The 17,755-nt window shown below is 40.0% G+C and overlaps 1 protein-coding gene across 1 annotated transcript in view; it reads right to left on the bottom strand.

Moving 5' to 3' along the window:
* LOC130929091 (oocyte zinc finger protein XlCOF6-like) overlaps positions 1–16,192 on the bottom strand; it is a 42,128-nt gene extending 25,936 nt beyond the window's left edge. Inside the window, exons 1-2 of the mRNA XM_057856023.1 lie at positions 15,818–16,192; positions 10,553–10,913 (exon numbers count right to left, since the gene is read on the bottom strand). Of these exons, the coding sequence (XP_057712006.1) occupies positions 10,553–10,820 (268 nt within the window). The 5' untranslated portion in view covers positions 10,821–10,913; positions 15,818–16,192. The remainder of the gene's footprint in view (positions 1–10,552; positions 10,914–15,817) is intronic.
* Positions 16,193–17,755: the final 1,563 nt, after the last annotated feature.

Genomic DNA, 17,755 nt, shown 5'->3' with positions numbered 1-17,755 from the left:
GGTGGAGGGAACATCATGATTTTGGGCTGTTTTGCTGCCTTGGGGCCTGGACAACTTGCAATCATTAATGGAAGAATGAATTCAAATGTGTATCAGAAGGCTTTGCAGGAAAACCTGAAACTGTCTGTCAGACAGTTGAAGCTAAAAAGAGGATGGAGTCTTCAACAAGACAATGATCCAAAACACAGAAGTAAATCAACTTCAGAATGATTTCAGAAGAACAAAATAGACATTCTGGACTGCCCAAGTCAACGTCCAGACTCGAACCCCATTGAGATGTTGTGGCATGACCTAAGGACAGCAATTAATGCCAGACATCCCAAGAATCTGACTGAACTACAGCAGTTTTGGAGGGTAGAATTGGCCAAGATTAGTGTTGATCGATGTGCCAGACTGATCAGCAGTTACAGGAAGCATCTGGTTGAAGTTATTGCTGCCAAAGGGTGGGGAGCGGCACAAAATATTAAATTTGATCGTTCATTTACTTATTCCCCTCTTCTGTCATTGTTTGCATATTATCCTCATTAAAAATATGAAAACCTATAAATGTTTAGGTGGGCTTAGTTAAAGCAGACACTTTTTTCATCCGTGTGATTTTGACAAAAATCAGATCTCATTTTTCTGGTGATTTAATGCAGAAATGTGAGAAAAATCTAAAAGGTTTGGATATTTTCTCACACCACTGAAACTCCAGGACACTCCTGACTAAAAAAAGCAGCAGGAGGGAGAGTGAGATGCTGTACGAGCATAAAGCAAACAAACAAATATATTTTTTGAATAAAAACCCGAACCTTTTCACCCGATTCCAATCCCCTGAAAAAATGCGCAATTGGCATGACTTTCAATCATGTGATCAGATTGGGACATCCCGTTCGAAAAATACATCTATACAGTAGGCCTGAACGATATATCGTTTAAACATCGCCATCGCGATGTGCACATGTGCAATAGTCCCATCGCAAGGACGTGCGATAGTTTTATTTTTTTTAATCCACAAATGTATGTTGCTCCATGCTTTCTCTGTCCTGAGCTGATCGCTTTAGTGACACTCACACAACCTCCCTCTCCCCCTCCCTTCCTCTCCTAGGTCTTTGTTCCTCTGCGCACTTGCTTATTAAAGTTAACGATGGGTGTGTTTGATCTTGCCACAGAGGCGAACTTCAATCACACCGCTTCTTTCAGTCGTCGTTTAACTTGTTAAGCACGTGTTGCAAGAAGGAAGCGTGCGCTGGAATGAATGTGTGTGCGTGGAAACGTTGGGGACAGCCGGTGTTCTGACGAATGGGTATGCTTGGTACACCTGTTGTGTTGTGTCCTGGAAATAAACACTAGAAGTGATTCTTCAGCCAAGGTAGATAAACAGAAGCATTAAATAAAGCAAAGCATTTTCTACTACAGTACATTATTCTTGTTTAAAAATGATTTGATGATCTGCACGTGGTACATGATTGGAAAGCTTAAAATCTCAATTTTCTGGGGGAAGAAAATTTTTTTAACAGGAGGGCATTTAAAAAAAAAAAAAAAAAAAAAAAGAAATGTTTTTTAAACAGCAAAACCCTAGCTGGAGGTGAGAGCATGCGAGAGCAGAATTACAGACACCATGACTTTAACAAGATATTATCACGTACTTATCTTGTTTCGATCCAAAAACTCCATGTCGCATGTATCACTGAGTGTCAAGACACAGCTGTGACTGGCCGCAGCTGGATTATTATATTTTATTTTATAGGTGAAACATGGTACTATAACAGGGGTCGCAAAGCAGATATCGCAGACATCAAGGAGTGGTCGAGATTTTCTTTCTTTCTTTTTCATATATTTACCCTTTTAAACGTTTTTTTTTCCCCCCAATTTTTCTTTTTTTTCCGGATAAGGTATTTATCATCTGACATAGCAGGGAAAATGCGACAGTAACAAAAAAATACAATTTAGCGAAAGTTATGAGGTAGATATCCGTGACATTTTTTACAGACGCCATATTTTTCATTGTGACGTAATTTGTTCAAAAATTTAAAATATGCAAGTGAATCATTTTTTAAAGTTAGCCATGTACATTTTTTAAAGCATATTTTAGGGGGAACATTTTGAAAAAAAACATGTCTAATATATGTATAATATACATCTTTTTCCAATGCAAAAAAAAATATATATATATATATATATTTTTTTAATATCGCAATATAATATCGCAATATATTGCAACCCCCAAAAAAATCGCAGCAATAGTTTTTTCCAATATCGTTCAGGCCTACTATACAGTATTTATTAGGGGTGTGGTGATACACACAAGTCGGGCTTTAGCTATCGATTATTTTAGTAGTTGATTAATCGTTGACCTATTTAGTTCGAATAATCGAGTAATCGCATAAGGATCATGAAAAAAATACCTGAGATGAGCCTCTACCGGTATGAAATAATAAATGACGATCTATGTACAACTTACATAGCAAAAGTCTGCGAGCTTAAATGCTATAACTTTTATTTTTATACAATGCTCTTAACAAATGGTTCGGACACATATTCCCACAAAAAACAGCAAAATATACCTATAAACTAAAATACAAATGCATTACAAAAAAAAAAAAAAAAAAAAAAAACGAGCAGAAACAAAAACTTAGCTTAGGTTGGTCTTAACAGGGAGCAGCTGGATTCAGCCATGTGAAATGAGGCAGACCAGAGGGCAGTGTATCCACCCAAATCAATAAAGTTAAATGCAAACACTTTCAAAACAAACCATTACAATGCCACTTACTCGAAGCAGCAAAATTTAATTTGAATCTTCTTTTCTAATCGAATACTCAAGTTAATCGATTAATCGTTGCAGCACTACACACAAGTCACAGTTCATTACGGAGATCACTGTTAGGTGCGGGTTTATTGAGTAAGATAGTTGTCAAAAAAATTCGTACTCGTATTTTCACATTCGTGTTCACACATTAAAGATTTTTACTCAAATTGTATTTACACATTCATGGTCAAATTTAGGCATTTGCATCTGTCACCACAAAATTCTGATGTCGGATTTTTTTATGTGGATACTCTCCTTTCGACGACTACAAATCTTGTCTGTAGACGAATTCAAGTTTCGGCTCTCACTCAATAGTGTTGACACGATGTCACTAGGCATGTGCCGGTATGAGATTTTGACAGTACGATAACCATGAGCAAAAATACCGCGGTTTCACGGTATCACGGTATTGCAATTATAGCTCCAAAATTTTGAGATGTATGGGTTTAAAAAAAAAAAAAAAAAAAAAAAAAAAAAAACTGTTCCATTGAACAGGTTTTTTTTTCTTCAGAACATATTTGCAAATTGGAACATGAATATAATGTGAAAATAAATTAATGTGAAAATAAATAAATTAACAAAAAATAATATTTTATATCAAATTAAAATAAATAGATCCTAGACTATACCCACAGCCAGAGCTCAAGTTGCTCAATAATAGAGCAAGAACAAAATAATTGCTATAAAAAAGTAAGAACACTTCTAAATAAAATTAAAAATATATACTGTATGACTTTTTTTGAGGGGGAGAAGCTGAAGTTTCGCCATTTTCAGCCACTGTGTCAACTCTCTTCTACATGATGTCATGCCTTTGTGTTAAAAAGAACAAAGAATTCATAAGTTAATAAGTTAGTTGAAAATGTATAAGTTAGTTTTATAAGTTAGTTAAAATGTAAATATTGTTGAGGTTTCAAGGTTTCATCTAAAACAAAAAGTGAGACCTCCTTTCGCAATTAGCGATCTTTGACGCGATCCTTTTTTTTCTCCTCCTTCATTCAAGCTTGTTTCTCACTCAGCGGCTGTGAGACATAAAACGTCGACCAAGCTGCTCTCCCAGCTTAGCCAAGGCTAACATTCGTCTTTGTAAGTTTTAGTTAGGTTTTATATTGAATTTGAAAGGAAAATGTATGTTTTGTTTTTGACGACCTTTTTCATGTTGCTACTGCTATCCTGTTGAACCTACTCACATGTGGAAAAATACAATTGTAAAACGTTTTAAATGTATTCATTTGTATATTTCACCACGATTTGAGAGCTCAATAAATTGAAGAAAAGTACGCCTTGTGTTTCGAGGGTTGGTTTTTGGGTTTGCTGGCTGTTTAGCAGAATAGCGTTACTGACACGGCAACAAACGGGTAGGGTGAGCGCTGCCGCACCAAGCCACTTCGGCTGCATCTTGGCACATGAAAAATACCGAATACCGTACTAAGGTATGACGGAAAATTTTTGTGGTTTTGGAACCGCGACGTTTTCACACCACGGTAAACCGTGAAACCGGTAACCGGCACATGTCTAGATGTCACATCAAATCCTTTAATGGCGCATGCACCAAAGCAAAACCCAAAAAAATGGCTGACTGCAGCGTTGTGCTTGGAGCTAACCTGTCAGGTGAAAGTGATAAATCACTGGTAGAATCAATCTCATGTTTTTTTCAATATTTTTGTACTTTGTACTTCATTGTACTTTATTATAAGATGTACAGTTCCTGGACTTACAGTTACTCTTGTAGCCCGTAACTGCCTTTGTTTTGCCATAATTAACCAATATTGATTCATATATACACTCACCTGCCACTTTATTAGGTACACCTGTCCAATTGCTCGTTAACACTTAATTTCTAATCAGCCGATCACATGGCAGCAACTCAGTGCATTTAAGCATGTAGACATGGTTTAAGACAATCTCCAGCAGTTCAAACAGAGCATCAGTATGGGGAAGAAAGGTGATTTGAGTGACTTTGAACGTGGCATGGTTGTTGGTGCCAGAAGGGCTGGTCTGAGTATATCAGAAACTGCTGATCTACTGGGATTTTCACGCACAACCATCTCTAGGGTTTACAGAGAATGGTCCGAAAAACAAAAAATATCCAGTGAGCGGCAGTTCTGTGGGCGGAAATGCCTTGTTGATGCCAGAGGAGAACGGCCAGACTGGTTCGAGCTGATAGAAAGGCAACAGTGACTCAAATAACCCCCCGTTACAACCAAGGTAGGCAGAAGAGCATCTCTGAACGCACAGTACGTCGAACTTTGAGGCAGATGGGCTACAGCAGCAGAAGACCACGCCGGGTGCCACTCCTTTCAGCTAAGAACAGGAATCTGAGGCTACAATTTGCACAAGCTCATCGAAATTGGACAATAGAAGATTGGAAAAACGTCTGGTCTGATGAGTCTCGATTTCTGCTGCGAAATTCGGATGGTAGGGTCAGAATTTGGTGTCAACAACATGAAAGTATGGATCCATCCTGCCTTGTATCAACGGTTCAGGCAGGTGGTGGTAGTGTAGTGGTGTGGGGAATATTTTCTTGGCACTCTTTGGGCCCCTTGGTACCAATTGAGCATCGTTGGAACGCCACAGCCTACCTGAGTATTGTTGCTGACCATGTCCATCCCTTTATGACCACAATGTACCCAACTTCTGATGGCTACTTTCAGAAGGATAATGCGCCATGTCATAAAGCTGGAATCATCTCCAAATGGTTTCTTGAACATGACAATGAGTTGACTGTACTCAAATGGCCTCCACAGTCACCAGATCTCAATTCAATAGAGCATCTTTGGGATGTGGTGGAACGGGAGATTCGCATCATGGATGTGCAGCCGACAAATCTGCACCAACTGTGTTATGCCATCATGTCAATATGGACCAAACTCTCTGAGGATTGCTTCCAGCACCATTTTTGAATCTATGCCACGAAGAATTAAGGCAGTTCTGAAGGCAAAGGGGGGTCCAACCCGATACTAGCATGGTGTACCTATTAAAGTGGCCGGTGAGTGTATATCGCGCATTGGATTAAAGGGCGCACTGTCTGCTTTTGAGAAAATTGAAGGCTTTCTGGTGCGCCTTATAGTGCGGGAAATACGGTAGTCTTACAATGAGGTAACTTAGTTACTAACTCAATTATTCTATGGGAGAAGTAATAAGATTCTTTATTCGTTAAAGTAATAACTAAATACTTTTTTAAAATAAGACTAACAACACTGGTTGCCGTATAAAGATCTGAGCCAAAGGAAGAGATGTTATGAAGCTCGGCATATGGGATTTTGACGGTATGATAACCTTAAAGAGATCCACGGACATAAAGACTTGTGGTTCTTAAAAATCCATGTTAATATGAGTCAGAATAATTTGATATTAAAACCCCTCTCAATGTTTTTGTTTTTAGAAAATTTGTAACATTAGCTTAACTAGTCGGTTGCCATTGTTGTCGTCTTCGTAATGCACTCTGGGAAGTGACGACAACGGGTCATGTCGTCTGTCCAGCCGTTTCAATTTGAACCCCAGCTGAATATTAATGAGCAGGACGCAGTGTCGGTATTTCACAAAGCGATCCTTTTTTGGAAACCGCGGAGGCGAACTATACTGACGTGACATTTCTGCTCCTCGTTTTACACATGGAAGCGTTTCTAAACATTACCTTTGAATGCATCCTGAGTAGAAAAGCACAATTGCTGGAATAAGGGCTACACAACAACAAAGATTGCAACAATTGCTGGGCATTGGTTTGGAGGAACGTCAATCTGGAAGGACAATTTTGGACCGCAGACAGTTTCAGCCCTCGAGTATCAGTTGTGCGAGAGGAAACAATTAAGGGCATGATGATGACAATGGCTTCTCTGTGCGTTACCTCAAGAAGCCAGATTGCATACACCAGGGGGGAAGATGTTAGTGTCATCCGAGAAGGACTACCCGATTACTACAGATGGGTAGTCCTTACTCCTGTCGACTACGAAATTACAAAGTGGGGGGACTTCCTCTTCAAGATCTAGTCATTGATTTTGTTTTCCCTGATTAAAAATCTGTAAGATGTGCTTTAATGATTTTGCACGCTAAGGTTAATAATGTGTGTTTAAAACTAATAGCTATAACTACTGTCTTACTTAACAGCCGTTAAGGCCTTACAAAAGAAAGAATGTGTTGTGTAAGGTCTAGGCATGTGCCGATATGAGATTTTCACGGTACGATAACCGTGAGCAAAAATACCGCGGTTTCACGGTATCACGGTATTGCAATTATAGCTCCAAAATTTTGAGATGTATGGGCTTAAAAAAAAAAAAAATCCATTGAACAGGAGTTTTTCAAAACATATTTGCAAATTGGAACATGAATATAAAGTGAAAATAAATAAATTAACAAAAAATAACAAATATTATATAAAATTAAAATAAATAGAACCTAGACTATACCCACAGCCACAGCTCAAGTTGCTCAATATTAGAGTAAGAACAAAATAATTGCTATAAAAAGTAAAAACACTTCTAAATAAAATTAAAAATATATACTGTATGACTTTATTTTGAGGGGGGAAGCTCAAGTGAAGTTTCGCCATTTTCAGCCACTGTGTCAACTCTAGTCTACATGATGCCATGCCTTTGTGTTAAAAAGAACAAAGAATTTATAAGTTAATAAGTTAGTTAAAAATGTATAAGTTCGTTTTATAAATTAGTTAAAATGTAAATATTGTTGAGGAAAGGTTTCATCTAAAAAAAATAAAATAAAAAATAAAAGTGAGGAGTGAGACCTCCTCTCTCAATTAGCGATCTTTGACGTGATTCTTTTTCTTTCCCCACTCCATTCAAGCTTTTCTCTCACTCAGCGGCTGTGAGACATAAAAGAAGCTGCTCTCCGAGTTTAGCCTAGGCTAACATTCGTCTTTGTAAGTTTTAGTTTGTATATTGAATTTGAAAGGAAAATGTGTGTTTTGTTTTTGGCGAACTTTTTAATGGAGCTACTGCTATCCTGTTGAACCTAATCACACGTGGAAAAATACAATTGTACAGCGTTTTAAATGTATTTATTTGTATATTTCACCACGATTTGAGAGCTCAATAAATTAAAGAAAACTACGCCTTGTGTTTGGAGGATTTGTTTTTGGGTTTGCTGGCTGTTTAGTGACACTCACGGCAACAAACGGGAAGGGGTGAGCGGTGCCGCACCAAGCCACTTCGGCTGCATTTTGGCACATGAAAAATAGCGAATACCGTACTAAGGTATGACGGAAAATTTTAGTGGTTTTGAAACCGCGACGTTTTCACACCACGGTAAACCGTGAAACCGGTAACCGGCACATGTCTATCTACTGTAACATTATGTGGCTGTACTTTGTAGCAGCTTTTCGGCAGCAGTCTATGTTGTTGTGGTTTTTTTTATCTCGTGGCGTGAGTTGAGCTAAAGCCGTGAGTTGAGCATTGGCATTACCCGAGGGGCCGGGTAATGAGAAGCATGATGTCTACCTACTCTCGCTCCGTTCCGTCCCGAAGACCGCGCGGCGAGCTGAGTGTGTTGTACTTCCGCTTTACTTGGCATATTTCAATAATCGGAATTTGGATGTTTGTGAATCGTTCTCGAATCTTCCACGGCCGAATCGCGAATAATCCAAGAATCAGAAATTTTGCACACCTCTACACATGAGTGTTGAAACTCTCCCACTTTGTCAATAAAAGGCGCAACCCCAGGGAGGGGCTGAGAGAGACTCATTGACTTTGCGAGTAAAGCGTGCAGCACTGTCAACCCTCTCCCTGGTGGCCACCAGTGAAAACCCTGATTAAAAAACAAAGACAAAAAAAAAAAAACTTCCCCTGCTCCAAAATTGCCAAATTATCTCCCCTTTGTTGATTTTAATAAAATTTCTGTTCCAAAATGTGACTTGAAGGGTTTGATATTTAATATGTATGGGTGTCCAAAACATTTAGGGTGTTAAAATTTGCCCTCCTGCTTAAACAAAACACAAAAAAGATATTTTAAACTTTCAAATCATGTATCACACATGCATGTTGACATTTTTGTAATTTGGTAAAATTGGGGGAGTCTCGGAACGGAACTTGAGATTTTTGCACCATGTGCTCGTCTTTTACACAATATTGGTGCATATGCTTGTTCTGCAAACGCTCACTCTACACACACTTCCGTTTCATAAGTTTACCCATACAGTGGGGCAAATAAGTATTTAGTCAACCACTAATTGTGCAAGTTCTCCCACTTGAAAATATTAGAGAGGCCTGTAATTGTCAACATGGGTAAACCTCAACCATGAGAGACAGAATGTGGGAAAAAAAACAGAAAAGCACATTGTTTGATTTTTAAAGAATTTATTTGCTAATCATGGTGGAAAATAAGTATTTGGTCTATACCAAAAGTTCATTTCAATACTTTGTTATGTACCCATTGTTGGCAATAACGGAGGCCAAACTTTTTCTGTAACTCTTCACAAGCTTTTCACACACTGTTGCTGGTATTTTGGCCCATTCCTCCATGCAGATCTCCTCTAGAGCAGTGATGATTTGGGGCTATCATTGGGCAATTTGGACTTTCAACTCCCTCCTCACCCCGTGGCGTCAAAATAATAATAACACGAGCGGGGAGCAAAAATCCCAGAACCACACGGGGGGACCTAGTGAATGACCGACAGAGAGCTGGGACCACAATAACAAAGGCTACTATCAGTAACACAATGCGCTGCCAGGGACTCATATCCTGCACTGCCAGACGTATCCCCCTGCTGAAGAAAGTACACGTCCAGGCCTGTTTTCGGTTCACTAGAGAGCATTTGGATGATCCAAAAGAGGACTGGGAGAATGTGTCATGGTCAGATTAAACCAAAATAGAACTTTTCGGTAGAAACACAGGTTCTCTTGTTTGGAGGGAAAAATAATACTACTGAATTGCACCATACCCATGTGAAGCATGGGGGTGGAAACATCATGCTTTGGGGCTGTTTTTCTGCAAAGGGACCAGGACGACTGATCTGTGTAAAGGAAATAATGAATGGGGCCATGTATCGAGAGATTTTGAGTGAAAATCTCCTTCCATCAGCAAGGGCATTGAAGATGAGACGTGGCTGGGTCTTTCAGCATGACAATGATCCCAAACACACAGCCAGGTCAACAAAGGAGTGGCTTCGTAAGAAGCATTTCAAGGTCCTGGAGTGGCCTAGCCAGTCTCCAGGTCTCAATCCCATAGAAAATCAGCGGAGGGAGTTGAAACTCCGTGTTGCCCAACGACAGCCCCAAAACATCACTGCTCTAGAGGAGATCTGCCTGGAGGAATGGGCCAAAATACCAGCAACAGTGTGAGAAAAGCTTATGAAGAGTTACAGAAAACGTTTGGACTCCGTTATTGCCAACAAAGGGGACATAAAGTATTGAGATGAACTTTTTGTTTTGACCAAATACTTATTTTCCACCATAATTTGCAAATAAATTATTTAAAAATCAAACAATGTGATTTTCTGTTTTTTTTCCCCCACATTCTGTCTCGTGGTTGAGGTTTAACCATGTTAACAATTACAGGCCTCTCTAATATTTCAAGTGGGAGAACTTGCACAATTAGTGGTTGACTAAATACTTATTTGCCAACACTGTACATGTGTTGCACCACTCGCACTGATGTGCCAATGTCAAAATGAATCAGTCATATCTTCAAACAACAAGGATTGGACACACTATCGCGTCAAAACTAAACGGATGGAACGGATGCCACCAAATGTTAGTTCCGGCTTCTTCAGAAAGAGCCCCACACTCCCCTCAAGGTGAGTAACGTGATACTCACAGAACAGCGAGTGTGATGTGAAGTCGTCACTCTCTGCTGGTCGAACGAAGAGGTTGTCAGCTTGGAATCCTTCTTTTGAACTGCTCCTGCTGCCAGACGGAGGCTCTGCCCCTGTGCTGGCCTCACTCGGACCTCCATCTTCACCCTTCAAGGGCTCACCAGTCCACATGGGGATTTCCATCACCTCCGCTTTAACATATGGAGGGTGCTCTTCCCCCTTTTTGAGGGGATGCGGTTGCTGCTGCTTCTCAATTTGGGTGTTCTCCATTTCAATGAAATACTCCTCCTGTTCCTCTTTAATGTGAACGAATTCTTCCTCTACGTTCTTGACGTATAGTGACTCTTATTCCTCCTCAGACTCCTGCAAGACCAAGACCATAATCACACATTGTTGACTTTGGGGCATTTATGGGTCACTTCCTGTTGATTTTGGGTTAGAGGACAGGAAGTGACCCAGGGTTTCCTCTACATAGAAAGGATTGTGGCACGCCGCCACACCAAAATAAAAGCTGCCACATGGGATTTTTTTTAATTTAATTATACATTCTTCTTTATAATTTGTATAATTTAATATTACATCTAAGAGTATATATATCCAGTTTTGTCAGTAACGCTGTCCTGGAATCGGGTTACCGTAATTTTCGGACTATAACAAGCTCCTTTTTTCCTTCCTTTTGAATCCTGCAGCTTATCGTCTTTGACCTGAATCGTCGAATCCTAGCTGTTAGGTCTAAACTTAATACTTGAGCTAAGAAAACAACAAAAGACCTAGGAAGTAGGAGGAAGAATCAGACTTGAGACGGAGATAAACTTTTCACCGGCGGCCGCCAGGGAGAGAACTGAACAGTGCTGTGCGCTTACTTTGTAACGTCAGTAAGTCTCTCTCTCTCTCCCTTCCTGGGGCTGCCTTTTATTGACAAAGTGGGAGAGTTTCAACATACATGTGTGAGTTTCACATCTTGAGAAATAGCTGTTATCTTGAGAGATGGGTGCGGGCAGTTATTTGTCTTTTCTCATTGTGTTGAAACTTTATGGTCAGCAATAGAAACCTAAAACAGGAAATGTGCCCCACTGGGTCATGCTGACATCTGTCCTTCAGTTAGATGTGCAGTTAGATGTGACCTTCCGCAACACATTCTTTCTTTTGTAAGGCCTTAACTGTTGTTAAGTAAGACTATAGTTATAACTATTAGTTTTAAACACAAATTATTAACCTTAGCGTGCAAAAGCATTAAAGCACATCTTACACTAGCCTAACGTTTCTTCGTTACTGATGTCACTCGTTGTAATTTCAGATGAGTATTTTGAAGTATCTTGGAAAGAAAAAAAAAATTCTGAAGAGTAGGGTCAAGTAACAAAAAGACTATTATTGTAGTGGTAATGTAGATTGTCACGTTCTGAAATATTTAACTAGCTTGCTAATAAAATATTTTGGAACGTGACGCTCACCCTCCCAGGTTCCGAATGTATTTAGCTTTCACGTTCAGAAGAGTATAAAAACTGAATGAGGCAAGATCACAGCTGGAGATGAGAGATCAGGAAGGCTCACTAAAACCAAGGAAGGAGAACGAAAAAAAACGGGGAATCTGGCTGGGACGCAACATGGACAGAAAAAGCTAAGTTCAAGTCCTGGCTGACCACACAAATCAAGGTGAGTATTAAGAATTGTGCAACTATTATTTTTCTGAATCATAATCGTATTGTGTGAGAGAATTTTACTCATGCGTAAAACACAACCATTATACATCATATTTTGTATGCTTTTGTTATGCTTGCATGAGAACATTATAGACCCTACTCACCAACGTCACAGAATGACTTGTCGCTGTATCCGGCCGCCATATTGTCCGTCTTTGTTTATCCGTATTCTCAATGGTTTCAATTTATCGAGCAATTTATAGTGCAATTCATGGAAGCCCCGGTGCTTTCAGACGCTGTAAACTCATTGGATGCGTTGCATAAAAGGCGTTATGTGGAAAAGCTTCAGTCTATCCATTCGCCAGATCCAAATTTGATGCCTAAATCGATATTTTTCGACCCACTGTCTTCGCCCTCTCTGCCTGACATCTGCTACCCTGATATCTACAACTATCTTTTCCACACAAACTCAGCCTATTCTCACGAAACTTTGGAAAAACATTAAGAGCAGCACTCTAAGCAACATTACCCTGTGTGATTTCTAAAATGGCGACAATCAAAAAAAAAAAAAAAAGTTGACTGCGATGGCCGACACTTCAAGGATAGGTGGATATTGGACTATTTCTTCAATAAAATACGCAACAAATGTGTCCGCCTCATTTGCAAAGAGACAGTCGCTGTTTTTACAGAGTTTGATGTGACGCGATATTAACAAACTAGACAAGCTAACATGTACAACATTACAGGGAAGATATACGCAGCAACTTGCAGCTAGTTTAATTTCACAGCAGCAGTATTTCGGAAGAGCTTGAGTGTCGAAAGAGAACGCCACAAAGATGAGATTGATGAAATTACTAATTAAAAAAATAATAATAATAAAGCAAATGTGACACACAGAAGGGCTTGCTAAAATTTGTTTAAATATATTGTTCTATGTAAATCAGCCAAGGTACCCCCCCGCATTTTTACCACACCAAATCTGGCTCCCTTTGCAAAAGGTTTGGACACGCCTGTTTAACTGATGATCCGTAGACGAGGCCAGCTTCTTTCACTTGGTACCAGCTAAATATTATTCAAAATGTAATGATGGTGGAAGAAATAAGCATCTTGAATTTGAAACTGTATGTTGTCGGCGATTAGCCTCGCAATGATCTTAATTGTGGTTGTCAGCCCAAAACCCTCTAAATTTATATTAAATGCATCTTACCAGATACAAAATGACTACTACATAATCTGTGGTAATCATTTGGAGCCCAGTTTTCTCGTCGAATTGCAGCAGTCCATCTCGCTCTCCTCTCCGGGTCTCTCGGAATACGGTAGAACATCAAATCTCTCCGTCTATCTTCTCTGTTATTGCAACCGACCGCCACACACGCCTTCACCATTTTGATTATTGTTAACGAGCAGAAAAACACGCCATAATAGGAGGAATTTACGTAGCGGTAATGCGTCAACACGACGAGTAGACGGACAATATGGCGCGGAGGCGTGGTGGCGTCATGTGAGTAGGAGACCCTACTCACCTACGTCACAAAATTACGTGTCGCTGTATCCGGCCGCCATTCTGTCCGTATTTTTTAGACCTATTCTCATTGTTTTCAATTAGTCGTACAAGTTATAGAGCAATTCATGGAAGCCCCGGTGTTATCTGACGCTGTAAACTCATTGGATGCGTTGCATAAAAGGCGTTATTTGGAAAAGCTTCAGTTTATCCATTCGCCAGATCCATATTTGATGCCTAAATCGATGTTTTTGGACTCGCTGCCTTCGCCGTCTTTACCTGACATCTGCTACCCTGATATTTACAACTATCTTGTCCATACAAAATCAGCCTATTCTCACGAAAGTTTGAAAAACTTTAAGAGCTTGGAGGCTTATAAATACTTCGTTGCTGGTTGGGTGAAACAGGTCCTCGTCCACGAAAATTCGGCAGGAATCTATCTTGTGCTCGGGAAGGTGAGTTGCGAAATTTTCAATTCAAAATCTTTTGTTCTTGCTAACATCCACTGTCAAGTCTAATGTATTTCATGTCATTTGTCAATGGAGCTAGGGCTTTTAATGTTTATATGGTTTAGCGATAGAACTCTTACTACATACATATATAATATGTAATAAATATGAAGTCCGATAGCACTACTCCAGATTGTCCCTAGTTGAATTAATTTTTTTTATTTTTACCTCAATCGTGAATTTGTAAATTAATTGTATGATAACTGTCTTATTATCCCCTTATAATTATATATTTTCAGGTAGTTCATTCACAACGTCTGAGTGTATGTTGTCGGCGATTAGCGTAGCAAATGATCTTAATTGTGATTGTCAGCCCCAAACCCTCTAAATATATATTAAATGCATCTTACCAGATATAAAATGACTACTACATAATCTGTGGTAGTCGTTTGGAGCCCAGTTTTCTCGTCGAATTGCAGCAGTCAATCTCGCTCTCCTCTCTGGGTCTCCCGGAATACGGTAGAACTTCAAGTCTCTCCGTCCATCTTCTCTGTTTTTGCAACCGACCGCCACACACGACTTCACCATTTTGATGATTAATGTTAACGAGCAGAAAAACACGCCATAATAGGAGAAATTTACGAAGCGCTAATGCATTAACATGACGAGTAGACGGACAACATGGCGCGGGGGCGTGGCTGTGACGTCACGCGAGTAGGGTCTATAGCAGAGGTGGGCAAACTATTCCACAAAGGGCCGCAGTGGGTGCAGGTTTTTGTTCATACCCATCAGGAGGACAGCCTTTCACCAATCTTGTTTCTTACAAGTGCAATCAGTTGATTGCAGTCAGGTGCTTGTTTCCACTGAAACCTCATTGGTTAAACTGTCTGTGCTGAATCAGTTGGAACAAAGACCAGTACCCACTGCGGCCCTCGAGGACCGGTTTGCTCACCCCTGGTCTATAGCATTAATCTGTTGAGTGTGCCTCCCCATAGCCTTCGCAATATGCCCAAATATGGACTCTTATTTTCCTGTTGTTTTCCAATATGCCCTGAATGCAGGGCTGGCCCAGGCCATTTGGGGGCCCTAAGCAAAAAAATGCAAAGGGGCCCATATTTTTGGCCCACCATTTCGTCACAGTGTACTGTGAAACCCATACATGCAATCCAACCCGTACGTCCATATTTTGTATATTAATCAGATTTTGTTGCACTGCATACTTCAAACTTCTCACCCCAAATGTTTGTCTGTACTTACAGTAGATAGTGCCAAACCTTTTTCTAAAAGAGGAAAGAAAGAAGTTAAGGAAGAACTTTTTTTAAGCTTGTAATCAAGTATCAAAACTCACAAAAGACAAATAAAGCAAACTGCAGTAAAGAAAATAGAATATAAATTAAACAATTGCCAGATTGGGGGGCCCCTAGTGGTCAGGGGCCCTAAGCAGCTGCATAGTCTCCGTATAGGCTGGGCCGGCCCTGCCTGAATGTATACAATGTGGCAACTGTGGCTTATCAAACTTCGTCCCAGCCACAGCCGGTGTTCAAGGTTATAGCTTGCGATGAACGGCGATTAAAAATTCGAATGCCTTGACAGCATCACCTTTAACGTCCAAAATGAATTCTCAATACTGGGATCCGTCTGTCATGTGCAGTTTCCATATCATCAAAGTGGACCAACCTTCTAATCTGTGAAGAACCTTTGCGTGCATTATTTGTCACACAGTCGAGTCCTTGTGACGTGGGGGCTCCTCTTTTACCACCTCGAACTTTACTGCAGCCGGCGTCGTTCTGCCGGACATTTACTGAACGCTTGACGACGTGCCTTGCAGCTTTGTTAGCGGTTGGCCAGCTAGGCTAGGCTAAAGTAGGTCGCAAACCTTCAACGAGTGCTGAGACTTGAAGACTGATGTTTGAGTCCGTCATGTGGCTAATGCCAGACACGTCGTCGAGGCTTCGGTTGAGTTAAGTGACTAAAATTAACGAAAAAACAAGACGCGCAAAAAGAAAAAATGTTCCACCTTGATGAGTCTTCTCTTTTGCATTTCCGACCAGGATTGCATGATGGGAAAGACAAGTCACCAGCCACATCACACAATCATACCGTAAAACCCGCCCAGTTCAAAAATTAAAAAGAAAAAAAGTCCAAATTACAACTTCCCTTTCAGGATAAAAATATTTGTCTTTTACAACCCAATCTATATTGAATTTTGACATGATTGGGGGACGGGGGGGGGGGGGGGGGGGGGCGGTCATCATTGGGATCGTTGCGATATTATTTGTCTTATGAGGATCATGGGAGGAGTAGTTCTTCACAGGACGGCGGTCAGCAGGGATGAAGAATAACGACTATATTATTTTCTCTAAATTACATGTTTGTCAATACAACACTGTAGAAGTGTGTTTGAGCAAGAGTTCATTTTACTGGTAGACAGCATTTTCATGTGAACATTGTAACAATGTTGGAGTTACATTTTTAAAATTATTGGTAAAGCAAGTAATGGAGGGTGTCAGTTACGTCACTGTCATGACGCGCGAATTCAGACGGAGGGCAGGAAGTTAAAATGGAGAATGCGTCTATGGAGGAAACAGTTGCGGAGAGTCGGTATTGTAAGGATTTAGACTAGGGTGACCATATTTTGATTTCCAAAAAAGAGGACAGGCTTTATTCTTCCTAAAAAAAAATAATCAAACAATACAAAAAAATTTTTTTTTAAATAAAAAAAGAATAATTATTAAAAATATATAATGCACTCATGGAAATGTAGTCCAGTTAATACACACACATAGTTGGCTATGTGCCAACTCAACATTTTTTTATATTACGATCACGACAATTGTTGTTGACAAAATGTTATTCCCACTCAATTTTTATTCTCATACAATGTTCTAAATTGTACGCAAACAATAACTGAAATAAACTGACAAGCGATTCAACCAGCATGTTTCCAAACGCAGCAGTTCAAATGCAAAACTACATTGCCCATAATGCCTAGCGCAGCTGAGCTCACTGATTGCCACTGCTGATTGCTACCCTATAGACCCTACCCACGTGACGTCACAACTCCGCTCTCCTGACTGGTGCCGCCCACTTGTCCGTCAACACATCGTGTTGACCTGTTACGGCTACGTACATTCCTCCTATTTACGGCGTGTTTTTCTGCTCGTTAACATTAATAATCAAAATGGTGAAGGCGTGTGTGGCGGTCGGTTGCAATAATAGAGAAGATAGACGGAGAGACTTGAAGTTCTACCGGATTCCGAGAGACACGGAGAGGAGAGAGCGAGATGGGCTGCTGCAATTCGACGAGAATACTGGGCTCCAAACGATTACCACAGATTATGTAGTAGTCATTTTATATCTGGTAAGATGCATTTAATATATATTTAGAGGGTTTTGGGCTGACAACCACAATTAAGATCATTGCTAGGCTAATCGCCGACAACAAACACGTATGTATGTCGTGAGAGTGCTATCGCTAAACCATATAAACATTAAAAGCCCTAGCTCCATTGACAAATGACATGAAATACATTAGACTTGACAGTGGATGTTAGCAAGAACAAAAGATTTTGAATTGAAAATTTCGTAACTCACCTTCCGAGCACAAGATTCCTG

The sequence above is a fragment of the Corythoichthys intestinalis genome, chromosome 13 (genome assembly GCF_030265065.1).
Source record: "Corythoichthys intestinalis isolate RoL2023-P3 chromosome 13, ASM3026506v1, whole genome shotgun sequence".
Lineage (NCBI taxonomy): Eukaryota > Metazoa > Chordata > Actinopteri > Syngnathiformes > Syngnathidae > Corythoichthys > Corythoichthys intestinalis.
This window is presented reverse-complemented; position numbering and strand designations above follow the sequence as displayed.